Here is a 22,498-nt window from a genome sequence, read left to right on the forward strand (position 1 = left end):
CACACACACACACACACACACACACACACACACACACACACACACACACACACACACACACACAAAAAGCCAGCCTGTGCAGGTGCATGGAGGGAAAACGACTACATCTTGTCCTCTCTTTAAAACTCCAGCAGCTTGCCTCCCTACATTTTAAATTAACTTTCATTTCTTAACATGTCTGCTTCAGAAATTCCAAAACATATTTTTATGCTGTTAAATGTTCCAAACAAAGCTCTCTCTGCGTCAAACAAAATCTAAACCTCAGCAGTTTATTCACATGCTTTGAAATGGTCACTTTGCAGACTGTAATTAGCCAGAGTCGGGCTCAGTGTGGAACCTGAGCGATCACATGAAGCTGTCCAACAGAACAGGCTGCTAATTCTGTAACTGCATTAATGGTGAAAGTAGCTCCGCTGTACATGCTCGAATTCCGACAGTTAAGTCTTTTGGCTTAAACACAAATGCACTCTTGTTCTTGAGAAAGCAACGGTTATGACATGCCCTGGACATTTTTGTCAGTTATTAGGTTTATGGGATCATTTGTACTCGTGCTAATTGGGCCTCCAGTTGGAATGGCTGCTTCCACCTGCTCCTGTCTTGGCAGGAGTTCCTGAGATTCACAAATGAAGCAACAGCAGCCAGGAATGCGTTTTGTATGTGCGTAGTAGCCTTTGTTATCTGTGCAAATAATGCAGTTGTTAACTACTTCATTCTTCTCAGGTTTGTCCCAAAATAAACCTGAAAATATAATTTCCTAAAATCCAGCTGATGTCTTCAAGAAAGACATTTCAGTCACTGAGTGTTAATAATATCAGAGATAAAATCCTGCCCTGTTGTGTATTCCCAATCAATTTGTCTGTTTAATATAAAAAAAAGTCTACACGTAGGTCATTGCAACATGTGCTTTTTTAAGACCTTTTACTTTTTTTTTTTTTTTGCTAATTTGTAAAAAGAGCTGGAAAAAAAAAAGATGAACTCAGGTTATTTGAAAAAGCAAAGATCTCAGCTGTTAGATCACACCTCAGATTTTTAATCTATATTCATTCCTGACATGGCCAGGGGGCATAGAGCCGAGCCACAGCCGTTTTCAGTGCATAGTTAACAGGTTGTAGGTGGGGGAAGCCACTGGAATGGGTCCGATGAGCAGATGGCTTGGCTGGGCTAAGGGGATTCAGGGGGCAGGCTCTATTGTTCCTCAGGCAGCACAAAGTCCTCCCAGGATGACTGCAGCTCACAATGCACCCTAAATTCTCCACAGTCCAAAAGGCGCAGCAGCATTAGTACATTAAAACCAAAGCGGGGCTGATTTAAAGAAAATAAATGCCACTGAGCAGTAAAATATTGCTGGTTCAAACATGCCCTGAGGGACTGCTAAGCCCTTTAACCTCGAAAAGATCATCAGCCCCCTCCTCACTCATGTAATAGGGTGTTTTCATGGCATTAAGCTGTCATTAGGAAAATGGACCTTGTTAATTTTATCAAACAGCCAGACTCTCTTGGGGATTTCTCTCAATTCAGATGATTACCGATTCCGATAAAGATTAAATATCCTCACGACTTCACTGTAACAACAGAGGACATTTAATATTCAGTCCGATTTACAGTCATTTCATCTCATCCATTTTTTTTTTTTTACCTCAGGGATTTTGAAACAAGCCGCACATTTTCTTCAGTAGTTTACCAGGTTAAATGGCCTCCATGCACAGAGTTCCAGTATGCTAATGTGCTGTTGTTTATTATATTTGGGTCACAGTGTTTCCTGAATGCATACCAACAAGTATCATAACAAATAACCCCGTTTCAGACTAGACTGGCAATCATCAAAATCTGTAGCACCGCTGTTGTATTGCTTTTGTTATTGTACCAGTGAGACCTTTTTCATTTGCAGTTGCTTTCAGAGTGTATATAATGAATTTAGCAAAGAAGTTACTTTATTTTGTAATTGAGATATATTTGTTCACTGTTGCTAAAGTGGTAAGTGTCTTGGTTTGTTCCAAAAAATCATCGTCAAAGTCACGTAGTTAGCTTCAACTGGATGACTGATGCATCAAAATGTTCTAATATTAAACCACAACTCATCATACACACCTTTAGTTGCCACCCTGTCTTCATAACTTCACAACATCTATTTCTAACTATAGTTTAGCCCTAACAACAGGTGACTTACCAGCACTAAAGGTTTTTATACTTTAAGGGCTCTTAAAACTGCACTAAGCTATTTTCAATGTAAAAAATAATGTGCAAACATAAAATACATGGTGATATTATGACATATGAGATGTTTTCCTGCCATCAAGTGTGCAAAGACACTAAATGTCACTTGTTTTGTTTTGGCTCTTTCTAGGTATCCTTGCGCAGACAAGAAATCGCAGACCGCCTCAACGCCTGGACCATCTTCAATGACAAGAACAGGGAGTTCTGTGATTGGCTGACTCAGATGGAGAACAAGGTGTGCCACGTTGGAGATCTGAGCATCGAGGAAATGGTGGAGAAACTGAAGAAGGTATGAGGATGTGGGGTTATAATATCTCTCTAATAACATACAGGGGCTTTCATAGGTCTCCATGTGGCAGGTTAGACTCACATTAGGACTCCATGTAATAATGTTTCATCCCAGAGCACCTTATCAGAAGATGGCTTTTGAGTATTTTGGTACAGCTGTCTGCACAACATGTAACGACTGAACAGTAGTTAGTATGTCATTACTCTCAAAATATATTTTGTTAAAATAGGAATACCCAAACATCAAATACCACTTTAAATGTAAATTTACTTTCTAGGTATAATATATTAGGTTTCCCCCGTATGCACACTGTAACACCTACATGCTGGACATTACTTACACCCTGTCCCTAAAAACAAGACAGTGTGTTTGGTAAATTACAACAGAGGGAATTTACAACACTCACAGACATATGATTAAAATCCATACATAAGCAACATGTTTTATGCTGTTTATAACAGATGGTGGCCTGGAATGGAATAGCTGCATGCCTTTTGTTCAAACACAACAGTTGTCCTTTCAATGACTGAAAGCCTTTTGTACCTTCTTTTCTCGTCATGAAACATGTTTATTTGGTTAGCAAGATAATAATGTGTTTCAGTGTTTCATGATCATTGTTTTGGCCTGTTAGATGAGATGAGCAAACTAGTGACATTTGACACAAGCTTTTAATTATCAGGATGGATAAAGAAAGAGGGCACATCCTGGAAATAAGCAACTGCCTCAGGGTATGGAGACAGGTGTTTGCTAAGTTGAATGAATGGGACACTGACAGAAATCCTTAGCTGCCTTTATTGTACCTGAACTGACATACACATGTTACTTCTCATACTTGTGATGTCTTTGCGTATAAATTATTACAGATTGACCAAATGGGGGTAACAGAGGTGTGAACATGCAGCAAATTGGCCCCTAATGTTCACTGCTCGAGGTGACGTTTATAACTGGTGCTTATAAAGCAGCATAATCTTTTGTCATGTTTCCACAGGACTGCATGGAAGAGATCAACCTGTTCAGCGAGAACAAGAGCCACCTGAAGCAGCTGGGAGAGCAGCTGCTGTTAGCCAGTGATGAGGCCAAGCAGAGCCAGGTCCACGGCTCACTGCAGGAGGTCAACCAGCGCTGGCACAACCTCTTCCACCACATCGAAGCCAGGTGAGAGCAGCTACAGCTGTCGTGGAAGCGGCACAGAACAATATAATAACCCACTAACATGTAAGAGTGTGTATTTGTATCAATTAAGCACTTTCCAAAAGACACAAAACAAAGCAAACAATGTTGGAAATTACTGGATGTGTATAACTAGTGTGTTTATGCCATTCAGTAAGCACTTTACAAAGACGAACAGTGATTTGTCAGGTGCAGTAAAGATGGTTAGATTCAAAGTAAAGGTGTGTAAAAAAGTGTGTATGTGAGTGTGTGTCTGAGACGTTTTAGACTGGCTGAGTACCACACACTAAATTGAAATCATTATCCCACAGCATGAGAGGTGTTTCACAGCAGACTCCTCAGTAAAAGGCATAATTAAGCACTGACAGGCTTTAACTGGATGCTTGTAATTAAACAATAGCTACTGTGCTTGTCCATCCACCTGCTGTTGTGTTCGCTCTGCTCTGCAGCTGTCAGGAATACACGACCTCTAATGTACAGACTGTAGAGGTTAAGCTCCTGTCATGGTAAACTGGTTACTCCCTCAGACAGATGGGGCCGTCCTGTTGAGGAGCAGGAGATACAGACAACACCCCTAACCCTGCACCCCCAACCTGCCCCCAACCTGCCCCCCACCACCATGAAAAAAAGCTGTGCTTAAGTCTCAGACAGTACCATATGTCCCTATGACCACGCTGGTGACCCCACCCTTTGTAGTCTGTCAGTGGGATGACTCGGTGAAGGAGGGTGGAACAGGGTGGGGGGGGTATGTCGGTATGTATTAATCGCTGATTCTCAAAGTGACGCCCTCACAAAGACTTCATCAGCAGATTTTAGTAGGCTTGACTGCATGTAAGGCAGGATGAGATCCTTGAATTCTTGATGAAGTGGTGGTCCTCAGTCGCCCTGGGCTGTGGCTAATTACTGGAATCAGCTGCCTGCTTATGCTTAGTTGATGGTGGCAGTATCATTCAACTGTGTGGTGAATTTGCAGCCTTTAAATCCAAAACAGTGTACTATAGTTAGCTAATGAGCTTATCTGATCAAAGGGGCTGGGGCTCTGTTACTATGAGACCCTTTTTACAGTACACAAAGTTAATATCAAAATAGTGATTAGTGGAGCTTAGAATTGAGGTGCATGCACACCAGTTATAGTGAAGTCTTTACGTTTACCAGGTAGGAACAGTTAAATTGCTCTATAGTTTATATCGCACAGTGACCCAAAGACGTGTTTTCTGTAATGTGGGCGAAAATAGTGTAATCCAAGGGTAAATATGTTTTGTTTTTTTTAAAAGATAAAATACATGTACAGTAAAGAGCTGCATAATTCCAGTGAGAAGAGTAAATGTCAGTAGTCGTAACTCGGAGCCCTCCTGTGGTCAGCTGCACTTTGTTATGTTCATCCTCCAACCGTATATCCTCTCTTATCCTCCAGCTCTTTTCTGCTCCGTTTTCTCCATCTATTCTCCTCTTGTCCTTTTCCTGAGCAGGCACCCCTGACCGGGTTTTGTGCCTTTGTTTGGCCTCCGCATGAAGCTGCTGGCCTTTGTTGGCCTGTCAGAGGTGGAGAGGGAGTGAAAGGGACAGAGAGACTAGTTAGTTGACTGGGATGGTTGTAGCTGCAGAGCAGAAGAGTATTTTCTGGGCATAATTCATACTGCCTGTATTATGTCTTGATTACATGGCTATAAACAAAAAGAGACATTAACTACACATACAGACCTTCACTGACGACATGCTGTACTTTATGTTTTTGACTAAGGCCTGAAAACTTTTTTTTTTCCCTCTCTACTGGTGTGAAACACTTGAATTATGGCACAAATACCAGCAACAGACATTTAGTTTCTGTCTCCTTATTTTGTGTTTCTCTTTTTCATACTGTTTTTTTTATCTTCCTTTTCTTTTCTTTCTGTTTTTTCTTGTTTTCAATCTGTTTGTTTCTTTCTTTTGGCTTTGCTTTTTGTCTTCTTTCTGTATCCTCATCTGTCTCTATCTTTGTCTTTCTCTTTTCTTCACGTGTTTTCTGCACTTTACTTCACCTCTCTCTGACTGCATTTTTGTTTTGAGGTTCTCTATTCTTTCTCTACATTTGAGTTTTTTCTTAATCTTTCTATATTTTTGTCTTTCATATTTCATTTTTCTAGAAAATATCAGATGACTCTGACAACGTGATTAATACCAATTTGGATTTTTGCCAGTTTTGTTTAGGCTGTACTGTGTTACGGGCACATTTTGGTTGGTACTTGTTGGTAGGGTGATGTCCTAATCCCAAGTCGGGATATTGTTTGAAATTTCAGTATATTGTTGATGCAAAACCTGAGTTCTACTTTGTAGAATAACAGTATGTTTCTAAAAATCTTTTTAGCTTGACTAACATAACTGACACATCTGCATTTTTAGTCGTAGTAGCCAAAATTCTTAAATGTCTAAACACAAGAAGCCACCAACAATGTTGATTAAATAAAGTGTGAAGTCTAAAATTGGATGCCCTGCATTCACTCTGTTTATGTAAGTAAAAATGAGAATGGATGAACTGCAGCTTTTGGTGTCAGTTTTCACTACCCAGGATACATTTCAGCAGAGAAACACCCTAAGTTCTTACAACTCTCCACTGAAATCCAGATTGTCCTCTTGAAGAAGTGAGAAAGTATCCAAAATGTCTGTGAAGATCTAAAACACAAAGCGGATCTCATGAGTACAGATCTATAGCGACTCTCTCCTTCACACGCTCACTTATCTATAGTTGGCCGAATGTCCGGCATCTGTTGGGAGCCTTTCATGCATTCTTCGGCCAGGCACTTACACCCGCAGCTGTTTTTAGTGCTTATTATTTTGGTGGAGAGCGTCTCCCTCTCAGCCCTGACAGGCTCTGCTGGACCTCGACAGGAGAGGAAGGATCAAATGGGGAAATTAACTCAAACTCCCAAATGGGGCACACTTCAGGCTTTTAAGCCTCAGAAAAGAGCTTTTATTGTCCCATGCGTTGCTATGACACCAGTCAGTGTGGCGCAGTGTGTGTGTGTGTGTGTGTGTGTGTGTGTGTGTGTGTGTGTTGAGGAGGGGGTCAGTTGCCATGGTGACTTTGGAAGATCTGGTAAAGGATACCTGAGAGGGTTGTAGGTTAGTGGACAGCAAAACTTCTTTCTTTCTTTCGTTCTTTCTTTCTTTCTTTCTTTCTTTCTTTCTTTCTTTCTTTCTTTCTTTCTTTCTTTCTTTCCTTCTTTCTTTCTTTCTTTCTTTCTTTCTTTCTTTCTTTCTTTCTTTCTTTCTTTCTTTCTTTCTTTCTTTCTTTCTTTCTNTTCTTTCTTTCTTTCTTTCTTTCTTTCTTTCTTTCTTTCTTTCTTTCTTTCTTTCTTTCTTTCTTTCTTTCTTTCTGTTGTTCTTCTTCTCATTTCTTTCTGTTGTTCTCCTCGTTTCTTTCTATCCATTACAGCTCTTTAGGTTTCTCTTTTTTCTTTTTAATTTTTTTTTCAGTTCATTTCATCTTATTTTATTTTTCATTTTCTCTTAATAGTCTTTAAAAATCATCAACATCAGAAAGGATCAGTGGTTCCCTGCCTGATGCACTGGACCTCCAAAGAGTCACAACATGAACCTACATCCCCAAAGATATGCATTTTATCTTCAGGCCAGTCATCAGTCGCCCCTTAGCTGATTTGTGTACAAACCATAGAGATACTCATTGGGGGACTGTGGGTCAGCAGTTGCATTGCTTTAGTTTATAGGGTTACAGGCAACAAAGGCTGGGAATTCCTCAGTTTGATCTCGATTAATTCCCACTATTAATAAGTTCAAATGCATCTAAAAGTCCCGATTTCTTTATATAATTGTGAATTTTGGATGATACAGTTCATACAACATTGTACGTGCTTGTATGTTTTTAGGGTGAAGAAGCTGACGGAGACTCTGGTGACAGTGCAGCAGCTGGATAAGAACATGAGCAATCTGCGCTCGTGGCTTTCTCGCATTGAGGCCGAGCTGTCCAGGCCTATCACCTACAGCGTCTGCCATGAACAGGAGATCCAGAGGAGACTGGCTGAGCAGCAGGTAAACACACACAGCTTCACATCCATTACCAACAGTAGACTCTTCACTGTTGTACTGTTTTATATCACGTGATCATTGTCTCTGTCACTCTTCTATTTCTGACTTTTCTTTTCAGCTGTTTCTTGTTTTAGTTATTTGTACTTTGTATTTCTGGTTCTCTGTCACTCCCTCTTAGTCTTTGTCACTGATTATCATTAATAATTCACATCTGTCTTTTGTGCAATATTGGGAGTGGTGGTCTCATGCTGTGCCTCACTGTCCTCACTCTGTGGACATATGTGTAATACATGAGGTATACACGGTATGGACTGATGTACATGGCTGTCTCTATGTCTGTTCAGGAGCTGCAGAGAGACATTGAACAGCACACTGAGGGCGTAGCATCGGTGCTCAGTCTGTGCGACGTTTTGCTGCGGGACGAAGATGCTGCTGGTGGCACTGAGGCGGAGAGCGACTCCCTGCAGGAAACCAGCCGCAGCCTGGACCAGCGCTGGAGGACCATCTGTGCTATGGCTCTGGACAGGAGGCTCAGGTAGAAACTACAACGCATTCATTCATGTGCTCCGCCCACATTAAGCCAGTCAGATTAGTGCACACCACATCTTAACTTCTGGGCTCATTATCTGCAATAGTAACTTCATCTACTCTATATTTTATGATATATATGAAGAACAAATTTAGTCCATGGTGACAAAAGGGTAGTCAAAAAAATAACAGCTCAATCACAAAGTTCACTTAGTACCTGTTTGAGAGCTCTCAGTTTTATCTCAGGCTCTCCCTCAAGCACATAGAACTTGTTCAGTTGTCGAGAACCTATTTTTTGTTTGTTTTTTTTACACATAATGTCATAACTTCAGATGCCATAAAAGTGCTTCATACAAAGCATACATCAGTCTCACAGAAACCCTCCACAGTGAGCGGCGTAACCGACATGTCTGCTTGCAGGATCGAGGAAACGTGGACACTCTGGTGTAAGTTCCTCAACGACTACTCCTGCTTCGAGGATTGGCTCAAGATGGCTGAGAGAACTGCTGCTAACCCAAACTCTGCTGATGTCCTTTTTACTGTTGCCAAGGAGGAGCTCAAGAAGTTTGAGGTCAGTTGTGAGGTCGGCAGAGGCTTGAAGTAGCTTTGTTTTTTGTTTGATCGGGTTTTTTTGCTCGTTGGTTAGATATTGTCGTTGTTCTGTAAGAAATTTTAAATGACGGAGTTAATGAATTTTAAATTGTGAACTTGACAGACTTAAAGGTGTTTGCCTTTTTACTATTACACAACCAAGACTAACCCTGCAGGAAACCAGACAAAGAGACAGCCATGCACATCAGTCCACACCATGTATACCTCATGCAAGACTGTCTGGAACAGGAGAGGGATCACCACAGAGACAAAGATCAAAGTGTACCAGGCTGTTGTTCTCACTGTGCTGCTCTACGGCTGTGAGACTTGGACAGTGTACCAGTGTCCTGCCAGTAAGCTGAACCACTTCCACACCACATGCCTCAGAAAACTTCTCGGCATAAAGTGGCAAGACAGGATCCCAGACACTGAGTTCCTAACATGTGCCGACATGCCAAGTGTCCACACCATCTTGATGCAGTCTCAGCTTCGCTGGGCAGGTCACATAGCTCGCATGTCAGACGATCGACTCCCAAAGAGACTGCTGTTTGGCGAGCTACAACAAGGAAAACGCTTCCAAGGCGGCCAGACAGAGGAATGTGGCGATCAGCTGCTCACAAGGGCGCCAAAGCATGCCAGACCAACAGGATCTCTGTAGCTTAAGACTGGAGGCAGGCCCGGAAGAGCAGGGCCAACAACTCTGTAGCAGCCGCTACTATTCCCTGTCCACACTGCCAGAGACTCTTCCGTGCGCATTTTGGCCTCACCAGCCATCTGCACACCCAGAGAACAAGACTACCACCACCCCAGGATGACTAGATGGTCCTCGTTGCATCGACGGACGAACAACACACAACCAAAACTATTGAAAAAGCCCACTCAAAGTGTCAAAACCCTGTTAAAGTCTCACTCAACAGTTGTTTATTTGACATTAGGCCTAAAACTAAGCTCAGTTGATCTGACAATCAGTCAATAATTTGGTCTGCGTAACAGTGCCCATTGCAACTTTTTAGAGTCCAAGTCGACATATTTAAATTAGCAAATAAACTCTTTATCCCTTTAAATGATAAATCCATTTTCTAAATTGGTACAGGATAAATTTTGCTCGGTCAAGTATTTGTTCAATCAACTAGTCGTTTAAGCTCTGCTTCACACAGAGAGGGAAGATACCAAATCACACTCAGTCACATACTGAGTTATGTATTCCTCCTCTCTCTTCCTTAGGGTTTCCAAAGGCAGGTGCATGAGCGGCTGACCCAGCTCGAACTGGTGAACAACCAGTACCGCCGCCTGGCCAGGGAGAACCGCACAGACAGAGCCAGCCAGCTCAAAGCCATGGTCCATGAAGGCAACCGGCGCTGGGACACTCTGCACCGGAGAGTGGCTGCTGTCCTCCGCAGGCTCAAGGTATAGTTCAGGATGCACAGTGCAAGGCAGTGGTAATGCAGTTTAAAACTCCGAAGATGAATAATGTATTCATAATAATCAGCTAAGAGGATATGAAGTTATCAGTTCAAATGTGATATGAATTCAACAGGCATATGGATGCAACATGCCCCTCTCCATCCCAAGCCCCTCCCACCAGTACACAGCCATTTACATGTGCTTAAAATGCACTAAAATAGACATTATTGGCTCTTGCAAACCAATTAGCCATCACATCCTACTCTCACTCTGTTTATACTGTCTCACCTGATTTGGTCTAAAAATAACTTTTTGCTAAAGTTTTCTGTCACAGATTTTATTTGTAAAGTCTCAACAAAAGAGCCAAAGAAAGTTAAAAGTCTTGTTTCTTCCTGGACCACTTGGATTACAATATGCTTAAAGGTTAAGATGGAATATTTGCCCACTGATATAAATAATTTGGGCAAAATTCTATCTTTTGGTATTGAACCAATGGAGCTTGAACCCCATGCTATTTCTGGGTTGTTGTTTTTTCTGGGGGTTTTTTCAGTTTTTTTTTTTTTTTTCCCACTCCTGTCACATTTGAGCTTACTGTGGCTCATTTTTCTCTGTGGAAACAGCACAAAAATGGAAACATATCTGGAATCAGTATGGACAGGTCACCAGTCCATCATAGGGCTACACTTAGACAACCAAGCACACTCACATTCACACCTACAGACAATTTAGAATCACTGATTAACCTCAACATGCTTTTGGACTGTGGGAGGAAGCCAGAGAACCCAGCGACTCTTGGTCACAGCTGAGTCACCCATGGCTTTTCAGTTGTTCTGAGGAGTGCAGAAATAAAAAGGATGTGATTAGAGCAGATGGTTCATTTTCGGCTCATTGTTAAACGAGACGCGTAAAAAGAAGAAAATGACTTCCCTTCCTTAATGTTGCAGTCCAAACATGAATGAAGAAAAGTATTCTACAGCAGTTCAAAAATGTCACTAAAGAGCATAATTCAATTAGTTCTTTCCTCTCTTTGATTTGTCCTGTTGTCATTTGTCTTGCAGTATTTTACCAGCCAGAGGGAGGAATTTGAAGGCACCAGGGAAAGCATGCTGGTTTGGCTGACTGAGCTGGACCTGCAGCTCACCAACGTCGAACACTTTTCAGAAAGTGACGTCCATCACAAGATACAGCAGCTCAATGTGAGGCTCAGCTCGTTCACACGCTTGTATTACAGAGACCATAGAAAATGTCCTTTTTTTCCCAAATGGAAACATTTCTTCTACCCATTAGAGGAACTGCACGTTAAAACATTTAAGCAGCTAGTTTCCATTTTCAACTATGGGCTTTGTTTAATGAAGGTTTCTCTCCCACTTCATTTACTGGAGCCTTTTACACATACTATTAGCAGTAATGTTTTGAGGTTTCTGGCTCAACCTCTTCTCACCCAACCATCCAACTCTGTCCCTGCAGAGTTTCCAGAAGGAGATCACCCTGAACACTGAGCGCATTGACGGACTGATAGTGTTTGGAGAGGGTCTGATCCAGAAGAGTTCACCGCAGGACGCAGCGCTGATAGAGGATGAGCTGGAGGAGCTGCACTCCTACTGCCAGGAGGTTTTCAGCAGACTGGTCCGCTTCCACCAGCGTCTCAGCCATCCTCCTGTGAGCACACACACATTCTTCAGTGTCCAACCTTATTTATGCACATAACAATGTATCCAACAAATTTAAAATAAGCAAATAGCTCTTTTGCTATTAATTAAAGCCCCTTTATATAGCACAATTGTGATGTTATACATAAATGGAGGTTTTCCACTTCCAACAAATTTCAGGTTTGCTTTTTATCAAATGATTCGTAGGTTTTGGCACCACTGCTTACAGACATGCTTATTGTTGCATTGACACTTAATGTGATCCTACCTTTAATTTCACCTTTTGGAAAAACTTTAACATTCTGAAACCAGATAAGCTCCTCAAAGTGAAATACCCCCACACATTCATCACTTTAAATGAGAAACTGAACTGAGAGTTTAGGGAAAGGGGCTTTACAGTCCCATTTACACTGGTTGATTAGAAGGGAAATCAGAGTTACAAACAACGCCATGAACAAAAAAATATGCTAAAATAGAGCACAAAAAACCCAAACAAATAAAGTTGTAAAATAAGAAAAAAAGAAAGTTAAATCAAAAAGGCCATTATGTTTTAGGAAAACGCTTTGATTGTAGTAATTTAACCGTTTGAATGACAAACAGTTCCTGAATGTTTTCTGCTCCGATCATGTTTTTACTCACTGTGGACTCACAGACATATAAAATATTCACAGCTGGCTGAGTACCTGCTATTTCTGTGTCTTGGCAGATCAAAGAAGAACCAGAGCTCTCTGCTACCACCTTTTCCCTGGAGTCCAGCTTGGAGCTGATTGGCCGGCCGTGGCTGGGGAGGAACCTCGGCAGCCTCCCGGCCACGCCCACCCACCTGCTGACCTCACCCCTGGAGCGTTCAGGGAGGGAGACACCGGTGAGTGTGGACTCCCTGCCTTTGGAGTGGGACCACACCGGAGACGTGGGAGGGTCATCATCACATGAGGACGATGAGGAGGAGGAGGAGGAGGAAGACGATGAAGAGGGAATCTATTACAGTGCACTGTCAGGTGTGTTTATAGTGTCTGATATTACTGGTGACTCAGCAGGAAGTATTCACACACTGCTTTATGTTTCCTCAGTTGTTATTGCTGTAATGGCTTTATTTTTAAAGGATCGCAAAACCAGAGACCCACAAATAGATGCATCAGAGACAAAAAGATACAATAAATCACTCTCCAGTACCTGGAGACTGGAAACTCCTAAACTACAGATAAGGACGCTTTCACACCGGTCGTTCAGTCGATCCAGTCTAAAGCTTGCAATGACTTTTTGAAAACCAAGAGGTGCAAAACATGACCGGTCGATAACTCATTCATTGACAATCAACAATTGGGACACCGGTCATCCATAGACTGGTCCATGCAGTCATTCTGCATAATCACACAGGGAGCAGAGTCAAACTCCAGAGACTGACAGCAGCTTGTTCAGTACTTTAACAAACTCATGGAGAAATCATTTATATCAGCTTTAAATATATAGATTGCACAATTACAACTATAAATAGTGGTGAAAACATCCATCATATTTTAGCATAATAGTTCAACTACTTAGTTAACTCATTGATTATTAATAGTAAACTCATTTCTCTCTTCTTTTTAAATTATTACTGCTAACATACACAGAGTTGAAGAGAAGCTAAACAGACTCCTGTTTTAGTTTCTTCTCTTTCTGAGTAATGAGGGAAAATCTCAGCACTCATGTCCTGACATGTTTCTATACCATGGTTAGCAAATGATGCACAATTTAAACTGCTTTCTTGACAGCTCATGATGAGTAATTTAGCAAATTAATTTACATTAAAATCACATGTCCTAAAAAGGGACCGTACCAAACAGGAACAAACAAACAAACCACACACTGTATGTAAAGACAGACAGACCCTCTGTGGCGTCACTCATAAGTTTTCTGAAGCGCAGTTTTAAAGCTAACTCCTAGCCAATTCAAAAATGAGTGGAGTGGAGCTGAGGCAGACGTGAAGCGCTTCTGTGACATCGACCGTCCTGTGACAGCACCCACCTGTTCCACCAAACAGCCACACCGTTAATTATTCATAACTTGAAAAGGAGGTTAACTTTTACTAAATGGACATCTCTGACATCCCAATATGTTTACAGTTTGATCATTTTGAACTGTAGGTGAAGAGAACAGCTGGCTTCGGACAAAGAGCTCGGAGTTATGGGGTTTCTCATGTAACGACTAAAACATCTGAATTATAAATAGCTGCTCAGGCAGAACCACACATCTGAAAAGTCCGATCATGTTTGATTCTGGGAAAGCAAAAAATGCTACCCTTTACAACCATGAAATGCAGACGTTACTTGGTATTACTCCTTACATGACTGATGTTTAATGGATGTTGCAAAAGAGACTAAAAATATCAGACAGGGATGGTGACCCTGGAACCTTTCCATGAATTTTTTGCCTTAGCTCGGTTTCTCTAATTAAAGTGCAAGTAAAGGTGCTTTCAACTGGTGTCCGTAAAAATGTTGCAGTGTTACAGTAAAGGTACATATGACTTAAAGGGATTTCATAGGCATAAAAGTGAAAAGAAAAAACTCAACATCTATTTCACACATGCACACATCTGGAGACATCCATACGCCTCTACACTGACCTCTCTCCTCCCAGAGGCAGAGTTGACTGACAGCCAGGAGAAATTTATCGAAGTCCCAGACACCCCACGAGCCTCCTCACAGGGTGCGCTCCAGAACATCTTCACTTTCTGCGTCATAAATCCAATCACAGCTCCGTGCTTCATGGTCAAATAAGTTTCCATAAAACATCTTCCAACAGCTCATGTATCACTTAGATCTAATTAATGTTGTGCTGTGTGAGGAACAGTATTGCTAGATTCAGGCTCATAAACGAGGTCGAAAGAACAGAACTTAACTAAAAGCAACAAAATAAAGCATCTGCACTGATCAAACAAACTCTTAACAGACCTCCATAACACTGAACAACAGGAAATAAATGTACTGACCAGTTACAGGAGAAACGTAAAGAAGCACAAAACAGTACAACTGGTCCACCTAATCCAAAGAAAAATAACAAACAAACCCAAAATACATCCAGTTACCCAGCACAAATCAAATGAATAAAGGAATATTTAAATCAAATAATGCATATCCACCACCAATAAAAAGCACATCTACTATATTGTATTCATTTTTCATACAAAGTGTAGCATAATGTCAATAATTACGATTACATTTGGTGTAAATTCAAAGTATTTTCTTCTCAACACTTCATCACACAGACAAGCAGCTGGCACAGATCGAGTTGTGCAGTTTCATTGGCTATTCACAACACCTAGTAAATACTGAGAGACCAATTCAGCTGGCAAGAAGGGATACAGTTCTGGATGCGGTGTGTCAGCCTGGCTCTGAGGTTTAATTCATCATTTGTCAGTGTCCTTTTAAACACTGGTGTGAACAGGGATTAAAGTTTCCAGCTGAAGCTTTGCCTACTTGGGTCTCTGTGCTGTAATTTTTCTTTCTTGCCGTGCAACCATGTGAAATATGGCCTCAAATTACCACTAGCTTGAATTTCCTGCGGTGGGTGAGTTGTGCTTAGGTGGCATCATTAGATTTGGATTCGCGACTTGTCCTGGATGAAACTCAGTCAACATTTTGCCAGGCCGGGAGTTCTTAACACAATAAATGCACCATAAACGGCATCAGCTGAGATAACACAGTTCATTTTTCCACATGTACAGTCGTCCTCAAATGTATTCATACCCTTCCATTAAAGAAAAGGCAAAATTCACAATAGTCACTCAAATAACTACAAACTGGAAAAAGTAATAATAAATTTAAAAATGCTAAATTATAATTTTGTGAAATAAGACATTGCTTTTGAATTTTGGTTAAAAAGAAGAATAATAAAAAAACAAAACTGTCCCAGACAAATGAGAGCACTTTACTGATGAGCAGTGGGCCAAAATCAAAATACCTGTCAACAGGTGCAGAAGTCTGATTGAGAGTTACAGAAAACACTTGATTGCAGTGATTGGCTCAAAGGGCTGTTCAATAAAATATGGTTTACTTGGTTTTTTTTGTTTTTTAATATTTCTGTTGAACCAAAATTCAAAAGCAATGTCATGATTTTCATAAAATGTTTATTTATTATTACTTTTGTCAAATTCAATTTATTTCAGTGACAGCTTTTTTTAATGGGAGAGTATGAATACATTTGAGGATGACTGTAGTATCTTTGTAAAGAGTGAGTAAATCTAAAGAACCTAAAAAGTCCCACCAGAAATAATCCAGGACAAATGACTTCTAAGCAGAAAGCCTGGTGCCTTGCCTGTTATCACTCATCCCACTTGTTAAACTGAGCGTTATCAACAGGCAGCAGACTCAGAAGACAGCATACCCACATTGAACATTAGAATCAGGGACTTTGTCAGAGATGAGGGTTAACGCCATACTTATTTTTATTTGTCTTTGTGTTTCAGTTTCAAGCAGGTCTATGGCTGCACACGAGCCTCCTCGATGGCGGCCACCAGGACACACAGCGAACAAGTTCGACACAGAGGGACGCGCTGAGACACCCACCCTCACCAGCACCCCCCTGAAACAGAGCTATGTACGTCTCTAAAAGCTCTCTCCAGTAGTAAAACCAAACATAACTAACTGTTGGGGCTTGGAAATACATAAACAGTCCATTTCCTTCTCCAGCTGTCGGCACTAAATATATGTTTGTCGTGTTTCCAGCTGAGTCTCATGTCTCAGTGCAGCGGCAGCATCGAGAACATTAAGAGAGTGTCACTGATCCTGGATGACGAGGAGCAGCCGGAGGAGTTTGGTCTGACAGGACTGACTGCCTCAGACAAACAGTCAGGTGAGAGTCACTTTGCAGACATGAGTTGCTTATTAAGAGGATGTTTACTGTGATGGATTACACAACTGTGGCAGAATTCCTGCACTGCTGCAAGACATATAAATGGAAATAAGTGGATGGAACAGTAGAGAATGTGTCCAGATTCCTGACAGCAGACTGGTTTGCAAAACAGTAAGTTGCTAGGTGTGTGTGGTTTGTAGAAAATAGGCTCCAGCCTGCAGAATCATTTGTATGGTTCTCTAAGCTGGTATATTCATACATATTGGTGCCAATTACCTTTCCAAAGAGCAGCACCAAATATCCCGTCATCATTACTGTAGTTTAGAATTCAGGATTTTAGATTTTACTTGTGGTGCTAAGCTTTAATATCAATGAAAGACCATTCGCTTACACTGCACATTTTGATATTCCAGGTTGTCAAGCAAACATTAAAACTGAACATTTGTTAACATATGTAAAACCACAACACCACATCAGACACACAGTAAAGGGATGTTCCATTTAAATGGTCAAAGGTTAATTTATTTGAATGCTTTTCTCAGCAGGCACTTCCATCTTCCAACTGCAAACTAGCAAACCTTCATCATCTAATGTTCATCTGTCAGTGTGTAATGATTGAGAGTTTCAGTAGCACATGACAGTCTATGTTTGTGTTCTTTCAGGTGTGATTGAACGCTGGGAGCTGCTCCAGGCTCAGTCCAGGTGTAATCAGCAGGTCGGCCCTCAGCAGCCTCAACCGCCCACCTCCGATCTGGACGATATCACTTCCTGGTTAGAAAACGTGATCCCGGAGCTGAAGCGCCTCCAGCATTCCGACCCAGCAGCCAGCATCAAGGACATGGAGGCCAAAGCCAAAGAACTAAAGGTCAAATTTAACCCTGAACGTGACACAGCTGATGGTAGACTGTCACTGTATTTACTGATAGATGACGTCCCTTAAGGTTTAACTGACAACTAACATTTGAAAACATCAACATTTGCAGTAAAAACGAAAATGTCCAAACTTTGAATTAACACTAAGTCCAACACAAAATGGTAAAATGCCTTTGTTTATTTATGATTTACATGTTTATTTAGAGGGCTGCAAGGTGGATCGGTGGTTAGCACCGTTGCCTCACAGCAAGAAGTCGCTGGTTCGTGGAGTTTCTGTGTGGAGTTTGCATGTTCTCCCTGTGCAGCATGGGTTCTCTCCGGGTTCTCTGGCTTCCTCCCACACAGTCCAAAAACATGTTGAGGTTAATTGGTGATTCTAAATTGTCCGTAGGTGTGAATGTGAGTGTGCTTGGTTGTCTGTCTCTAAGTGTAGCCCTGTGATAGACTGGCGACCTGTCCAGGGTGTCCCCTGCCTTCACCCTGAGTCAGCTGGGATAGACTCCAGCCCCCCCGCGACCCTAGTGAGGACTAAGCGGTGTATAGATAATGGATGGATGGATAGAAAATTGGTTGAACTTTTCAAAATGTATCCTTCAGGGCTGAGAGGATGTTACTCTTGTTGTCTAACCAATCAGATCGGATGTGGCTGCGTCAGAGCCACAGTAGCACATTTTTATCGACCTCTAATACTCTTGAGTGTTTTCTTTTGCAGGAGATGCAGAAAGCGTTTGCTCGCTACAAGTCTATCATGCTGTCTGTCAACCTGCGGGCTGAGGAAGCTCCAGAGCTGCAGGACAGACTGACGAGGATGAACAGAGACTGGAGCAGAGCGTGTACGGGCCTCCAGCAGTGGGACACCAGTCTGAGGAAGACGCTGATGCGCTGCCAGGTGAGTATTCATAACCACATATTCAGGACACACTATTATACAACGCAGCCTCAAGACTGGTGTTTTAAATCAACGGCCACTTTCTCATGTCAGACATTTTGCTCTTACTTACTGTATGTTTTCCAACTTTAAATATTGCAGAGGGTGAATTGTTTTGTTAAGTTGACACCTGTTTTTTCCTTTTTTCTTAAATTGAGCTACTGTGTAAATGTATTTTAAATGAATTAATACTTGCTTACAGTTACAGTTACAGTACAAGTTACAGTGCAAACGAAAGCATCAAAAAAGGGAAAATATTTTCAAAAAGCACTCATCAGAATGTTAAACCCATGCTGGTTTTTAATCACAGTTTAGTACGGAAAAAATAATACTATGACTAGTTGTTTTTTGGTTGTTGTTCTATCAAAATGTATAAGAGATTGAGTCATAGTACACACTAGAATTGAACGTCTGGACTCTAACAAATGACCTTCAACCTTTTCCATTCAGGAGTTTCATGAAACCCTGCACTCTCTGCTGCTGTGGCTGGCTCATGCAGAGAGCAGACGCTACGCTGTGGACATCAGCCACCCAGACACAGCCGTCAGAGCCCTGCAACAACACAGCAGCACACTCACTGTAAGCACACATGTACTGCAAAGAAGACAGAAATGACTCCTAAAGTAGACCCAACTCATGTGAGATGTACTATAAATGCAATAAAGCAGCAGAGCCCAATTTATCATGTAATCTAACAGACAGCTTTGTGTTGTCCAGGACCTGCGGGACGAGCTGCGGGGCAGGCAGGCCCAGCAGGCCTCCCTTCAGGCTCTGTGGTCTCAGCTCCAGCCTGAAGACGGAGCAGAAGAGAGCGACGAGGCCCAGGAGAAGCTCCACGTGACGGGAAGCAAGTTGAAGTTGCTGCTGAGGCAGGTGGACCAGGACCTCAGCACCCTGCAACAGCGTCTGGTAATAGTCCACTACTTTTTTCTAGCTTCATGTGTCAGCGTCCTGAAGTTGTGAATGAAGGTGCAACAACACACAAGAGACAAAAGGAGGTGTTACGGTTGTCTTTAAATGTCTTCATATCCTCCCATTAAAGAAGGAAAAAAACAGCTGTCACTGAAATAAGTTGAAATTGGCAAAAGTAATAATAAATACAATTTTAATAAAAATCATGACATTGCTTTTGAATAATGGTGTAACAGAAATGTATATATATGTATGTATATAAAGCAAGCAAACAAGCATGATGGGACCCGTAAACTAATATTTTGTTGAACTTTGAGCCAATCACTGCAATCAAGTGTTTTCTGTAACTCTAAGTGCTCTAATTTGTCCGAGACAGTTTTGTTTGTTTTTTTTAAATTATTCTTTTCAACCACAATTCAAACGCAATGTTTTATTTCACTAAATTATAATTTAGCAAATTTTTATTTATTATTACTTTTTTCATTTTCTAGTTATTTGAGTTACTATTGTGAATTTTGCCTTTTCTTTAATGGAAGGTTATGAATACATTTGAGGATGACTGTATGTGTTTCTTTTGCTGCGTGTTGTCTGTTGGACCTTTTGTTCACCCACTCACCTGTGCCTCGTCTTAAGTGTTATATAAATTCTTATAGGATTTAGGGGGATGTATAAGCAAAAATAGGTGTAGCATCCACAATTATATTTGTAATAATGTAGAATCACCTGTTGCTATGAACTTGAGCACTTCGTATCTTCTTCCATGGTGCCTGTCCCATTATGCTGCCATGTTTCTACAGAAGTCCCGTGTAGACAAAGCCCAAGACTGGCTGTAAGAGGGACTTTAAAATGTTATGTTAAATTATCCATCTGTGGATTCCCCTGTATGTTTGAAAAAAGAGGGTTGAGAGTGTCAGTTGCGCTCTGCCACTTTAACTTTTTCACCTTTTAAAATGAATTATATATCAACCCTCTGAACTCCAAGCAGTCTCTGGGTGTTTTTTTTTTTTTGCTTCTCTCACATTATTACTCTCTGTGGGCTAATTTTTCACTGCAATATAAAGTAATGCCTCCATGGAAACAAGATAAGCATGACTAGAAGTGGAAATAGAGAGAGCATGAATCATACATAATTCTGTCTGAATTCACATTTTCTGGTTCTAATAATTATGTTGGTATTTTTGATATTTTGAAAAAGGCAACATGTCTGTCAAAGTCACCAGCAGATTTGGGGTTTAAGAAGGTTAATATCAAAACATTTATTTGTTTATTATTTTCCGATATTGCTTTTTAGTTTTCTTGTATATGTCAGGCTTGATATGATAGAATATTTCTTTGTCTTTAATTCAGGATTGTGAATCTGCATCAGCTGTTCAAGCCCAAAGTACATCAGCAGACCAGGAGGCCCCACATTCAAAGAAGAGTCCCTCCTCTCAGAGGTTTGTAGAAAGACATTATTTTGTCTTTAGGTTTCAGCTACATTTTGCAAGCTCTCTCCTGCTTTATAGCATTTGTGTGTTCCTGTCTTCCTGTAATAAACATTATCACTGTATCGTGCAGAGAACGGAGGGAATCTGGCCGCCCTCGATCCTTCTTCTACCGGGTCCTGCGTGCCGCCTTCCCCCTTCAGCTCCTCTTCCTGCTCCTGCTGCTCCTCCCCTGTCTGATTCCCATGTCGGAGAGTGACCCCAGCTGCACTGTGGCCAACAACTTTGCCCGCTCCTTCTACCCCATGCTGCACTACACCAACGGCCCACCGCCCACCTGAGTGGAATCTGCATGGAAACAGAGACATTTTCTAAAGCATACACTGAGAAACACATGGCACCTTTTCTGTCAAAGTGAAACATGTACTGACATATAAAACTGATATTATCATTCAAGATTTTTATTTAAATGTATTTGTAAAGATTTGACCTTATAGCATAGTGTATGTATTCCCTGAAGAGAACCACACGTTTGACTGTCTTCCAATCAGTGCAGGTAAATATTTTAGTTGTAATATTGTAAAGATCTTGACACCATTCACGATATCATTCACTTTAGCTACTTGCAGACTGGCCACAGCACTGTGAGGAGTCATAGATGAGGTCTGGTTTAGGCAGCACATACTCCAGCAGCAGCAGAAAGATGTAGAGTAACAGGTCAGATAGTTTTATCATCCCTAAACGAGGGGGTGACAAGAAGACAGCAAATATATTCCAGGGAGTTCAGCGGATAATAACTAAGGGGTGGAGGTGTAACTAATCAAATAAGTTGATGTAATCGCAGTATTTTGTCCCTGCTTGAAAAGATAAAAGGTTCGTATGATGGATAATCATGCCTTAACATCCCCTTTCACTGAACGAGGCTGCTTTAGTGGGTTTTCACAAACCATCACTCTGTAACTTATTGTCCCTGAGCTCCATGTTCTTGAGATCTGCATGTTCATATTTAGGTTATGTCATGAACTGTTAACATTTCATTTTGTCTGATGTTATCCTTCCTGTTAGACTGAACACTTTATTTTATACAACAAAAGAAACACACTGCTTACATTTGAATGTATTCTATAAAGATCAACAGAAGAAAATGTCATTTTATACACATACTTGTATTTTCATATTTTTGTAGATGTGATTTGTCTTGTGTAGATTGTGAGCAGACACTTCCATATCTTCTGGTGCACTGTTAAGACATTATAGATTTACTGGGATGTTTATGTACAGAATGTAATAATATAATGCTTATTTATAACATCAAGACATGGATTTATGAGCCTGATTTTCTGGTAGTAAACAATGATTGTCTCACATCTGCTGTTTAAAGACTTTTCATTTATAATTTCGAATCCCCCAAAAATTGCTCAGTGAAATGTTCAATTTCAGATGCTTGATTTATAGAGATGTAGTTTGGTAAAGAAGATCGCTTTAAATTACCAAGATAAAACCGATACATTTTTAAAGTAAAAAAAGAAAAATTAAGGTTGAATTAAATACATTTTGGACGCTAAAATCTGTAGCATTTAATAATATTTTCTTTTTCTTAATTTGTTTCCAAAGATATTTGGCGTTAATAATCCACATGTCCCAGCATATTCAAGTGAAA

General features: G+C 40.9%; 1 protein-coding gene across 1 annotated transcript in view; it reads left to right on the top strand.

The window, feature by feature from the left end:
• The window catches only part of LOC103368807 (nesprin-2-like), a 47,792-nt gene extending 25,587 nt beyond the window's left edge, over window positions 1-22,205 (top strand). Inside the window, exons 30-46 of the mRNA XM_008297297.1 lie at window positions 2,345-2,503; window positions 3,492-3,658; window positions 7,537-7,699; window positions 8,041-8,231; window positions 8,645-8,795; window positions 10,040-10,222; window positions 11,278-11,415; window positions 11,687-11,878; window positions 12,575-12,866; window positions 16,316-16,446; window positions 16,575-16,701; window positions 17,364-17,566; window positions 18,287-18,463; window positions 18,953-19,081; window positions 19,220-19,411; window positions 20,762-20,850; window positions 20,972-22,205. Coding sequence (XP_008295519.1) covers window positions 2,345-2,503; window positions 3,492-3,658; window positions 7,537-7,699; window positions 8,041-8,231; window positions 8,645-8,795; window positions 10,040-10,222; window positions 11,278-11,415; window positions 11,687-11,878; window positions 12,575-12,866; window positions 16,316-16,446; window positions 16,575-16,701; window positions 17,364-17,566; window positions 18,287-18,463; window positions 18,953-19,081; window positions 19,220-19,411; window positions 20,762-20,850; window positions 20,972-21,179 — 2,892 coding nt within the window. The 3' untranslated portion in view covers window positions 21,180-22,205. The remainder of the gene's footprint in view (window positions 1-2,344; window positions 2,504-3,491; window positions 3,659-7,536; window positions 7,700-8,040; window positions 8,232-8,644; window positions 8,796-10,039; window positions 10,223-11,277; window positions 11,416-11,686; window positions 11,879-12,574; window positions 12,867-16,315; window positions 16,447-16,574; window positions 16,702-17,363; window positions 17,567-18,286; window positions 18,464-18,952; window positions 19,082-19,219; window positions 19,412-20,761; window positions 20,851-20,971) is intronic.
• Window positions 22,206-22,498: the final 293 nt, after the last annotated feature.

This window comes from Stegastes partitus, unplaced genomic scaffold, assembly GCF_000690725.1.
Source record: "Stegastes partitus isolate 25-593 unplaced genomic scaffold, Stegastes_partitus-1.0.2 Scaffold1207, whole genome shotgun sequence".
NCBI classification, from domain to species: Eukaryota; Metazoa; Chordata; class Actinopteri; family Pomacentridae; genus Stegastes; species Stegastes partitus.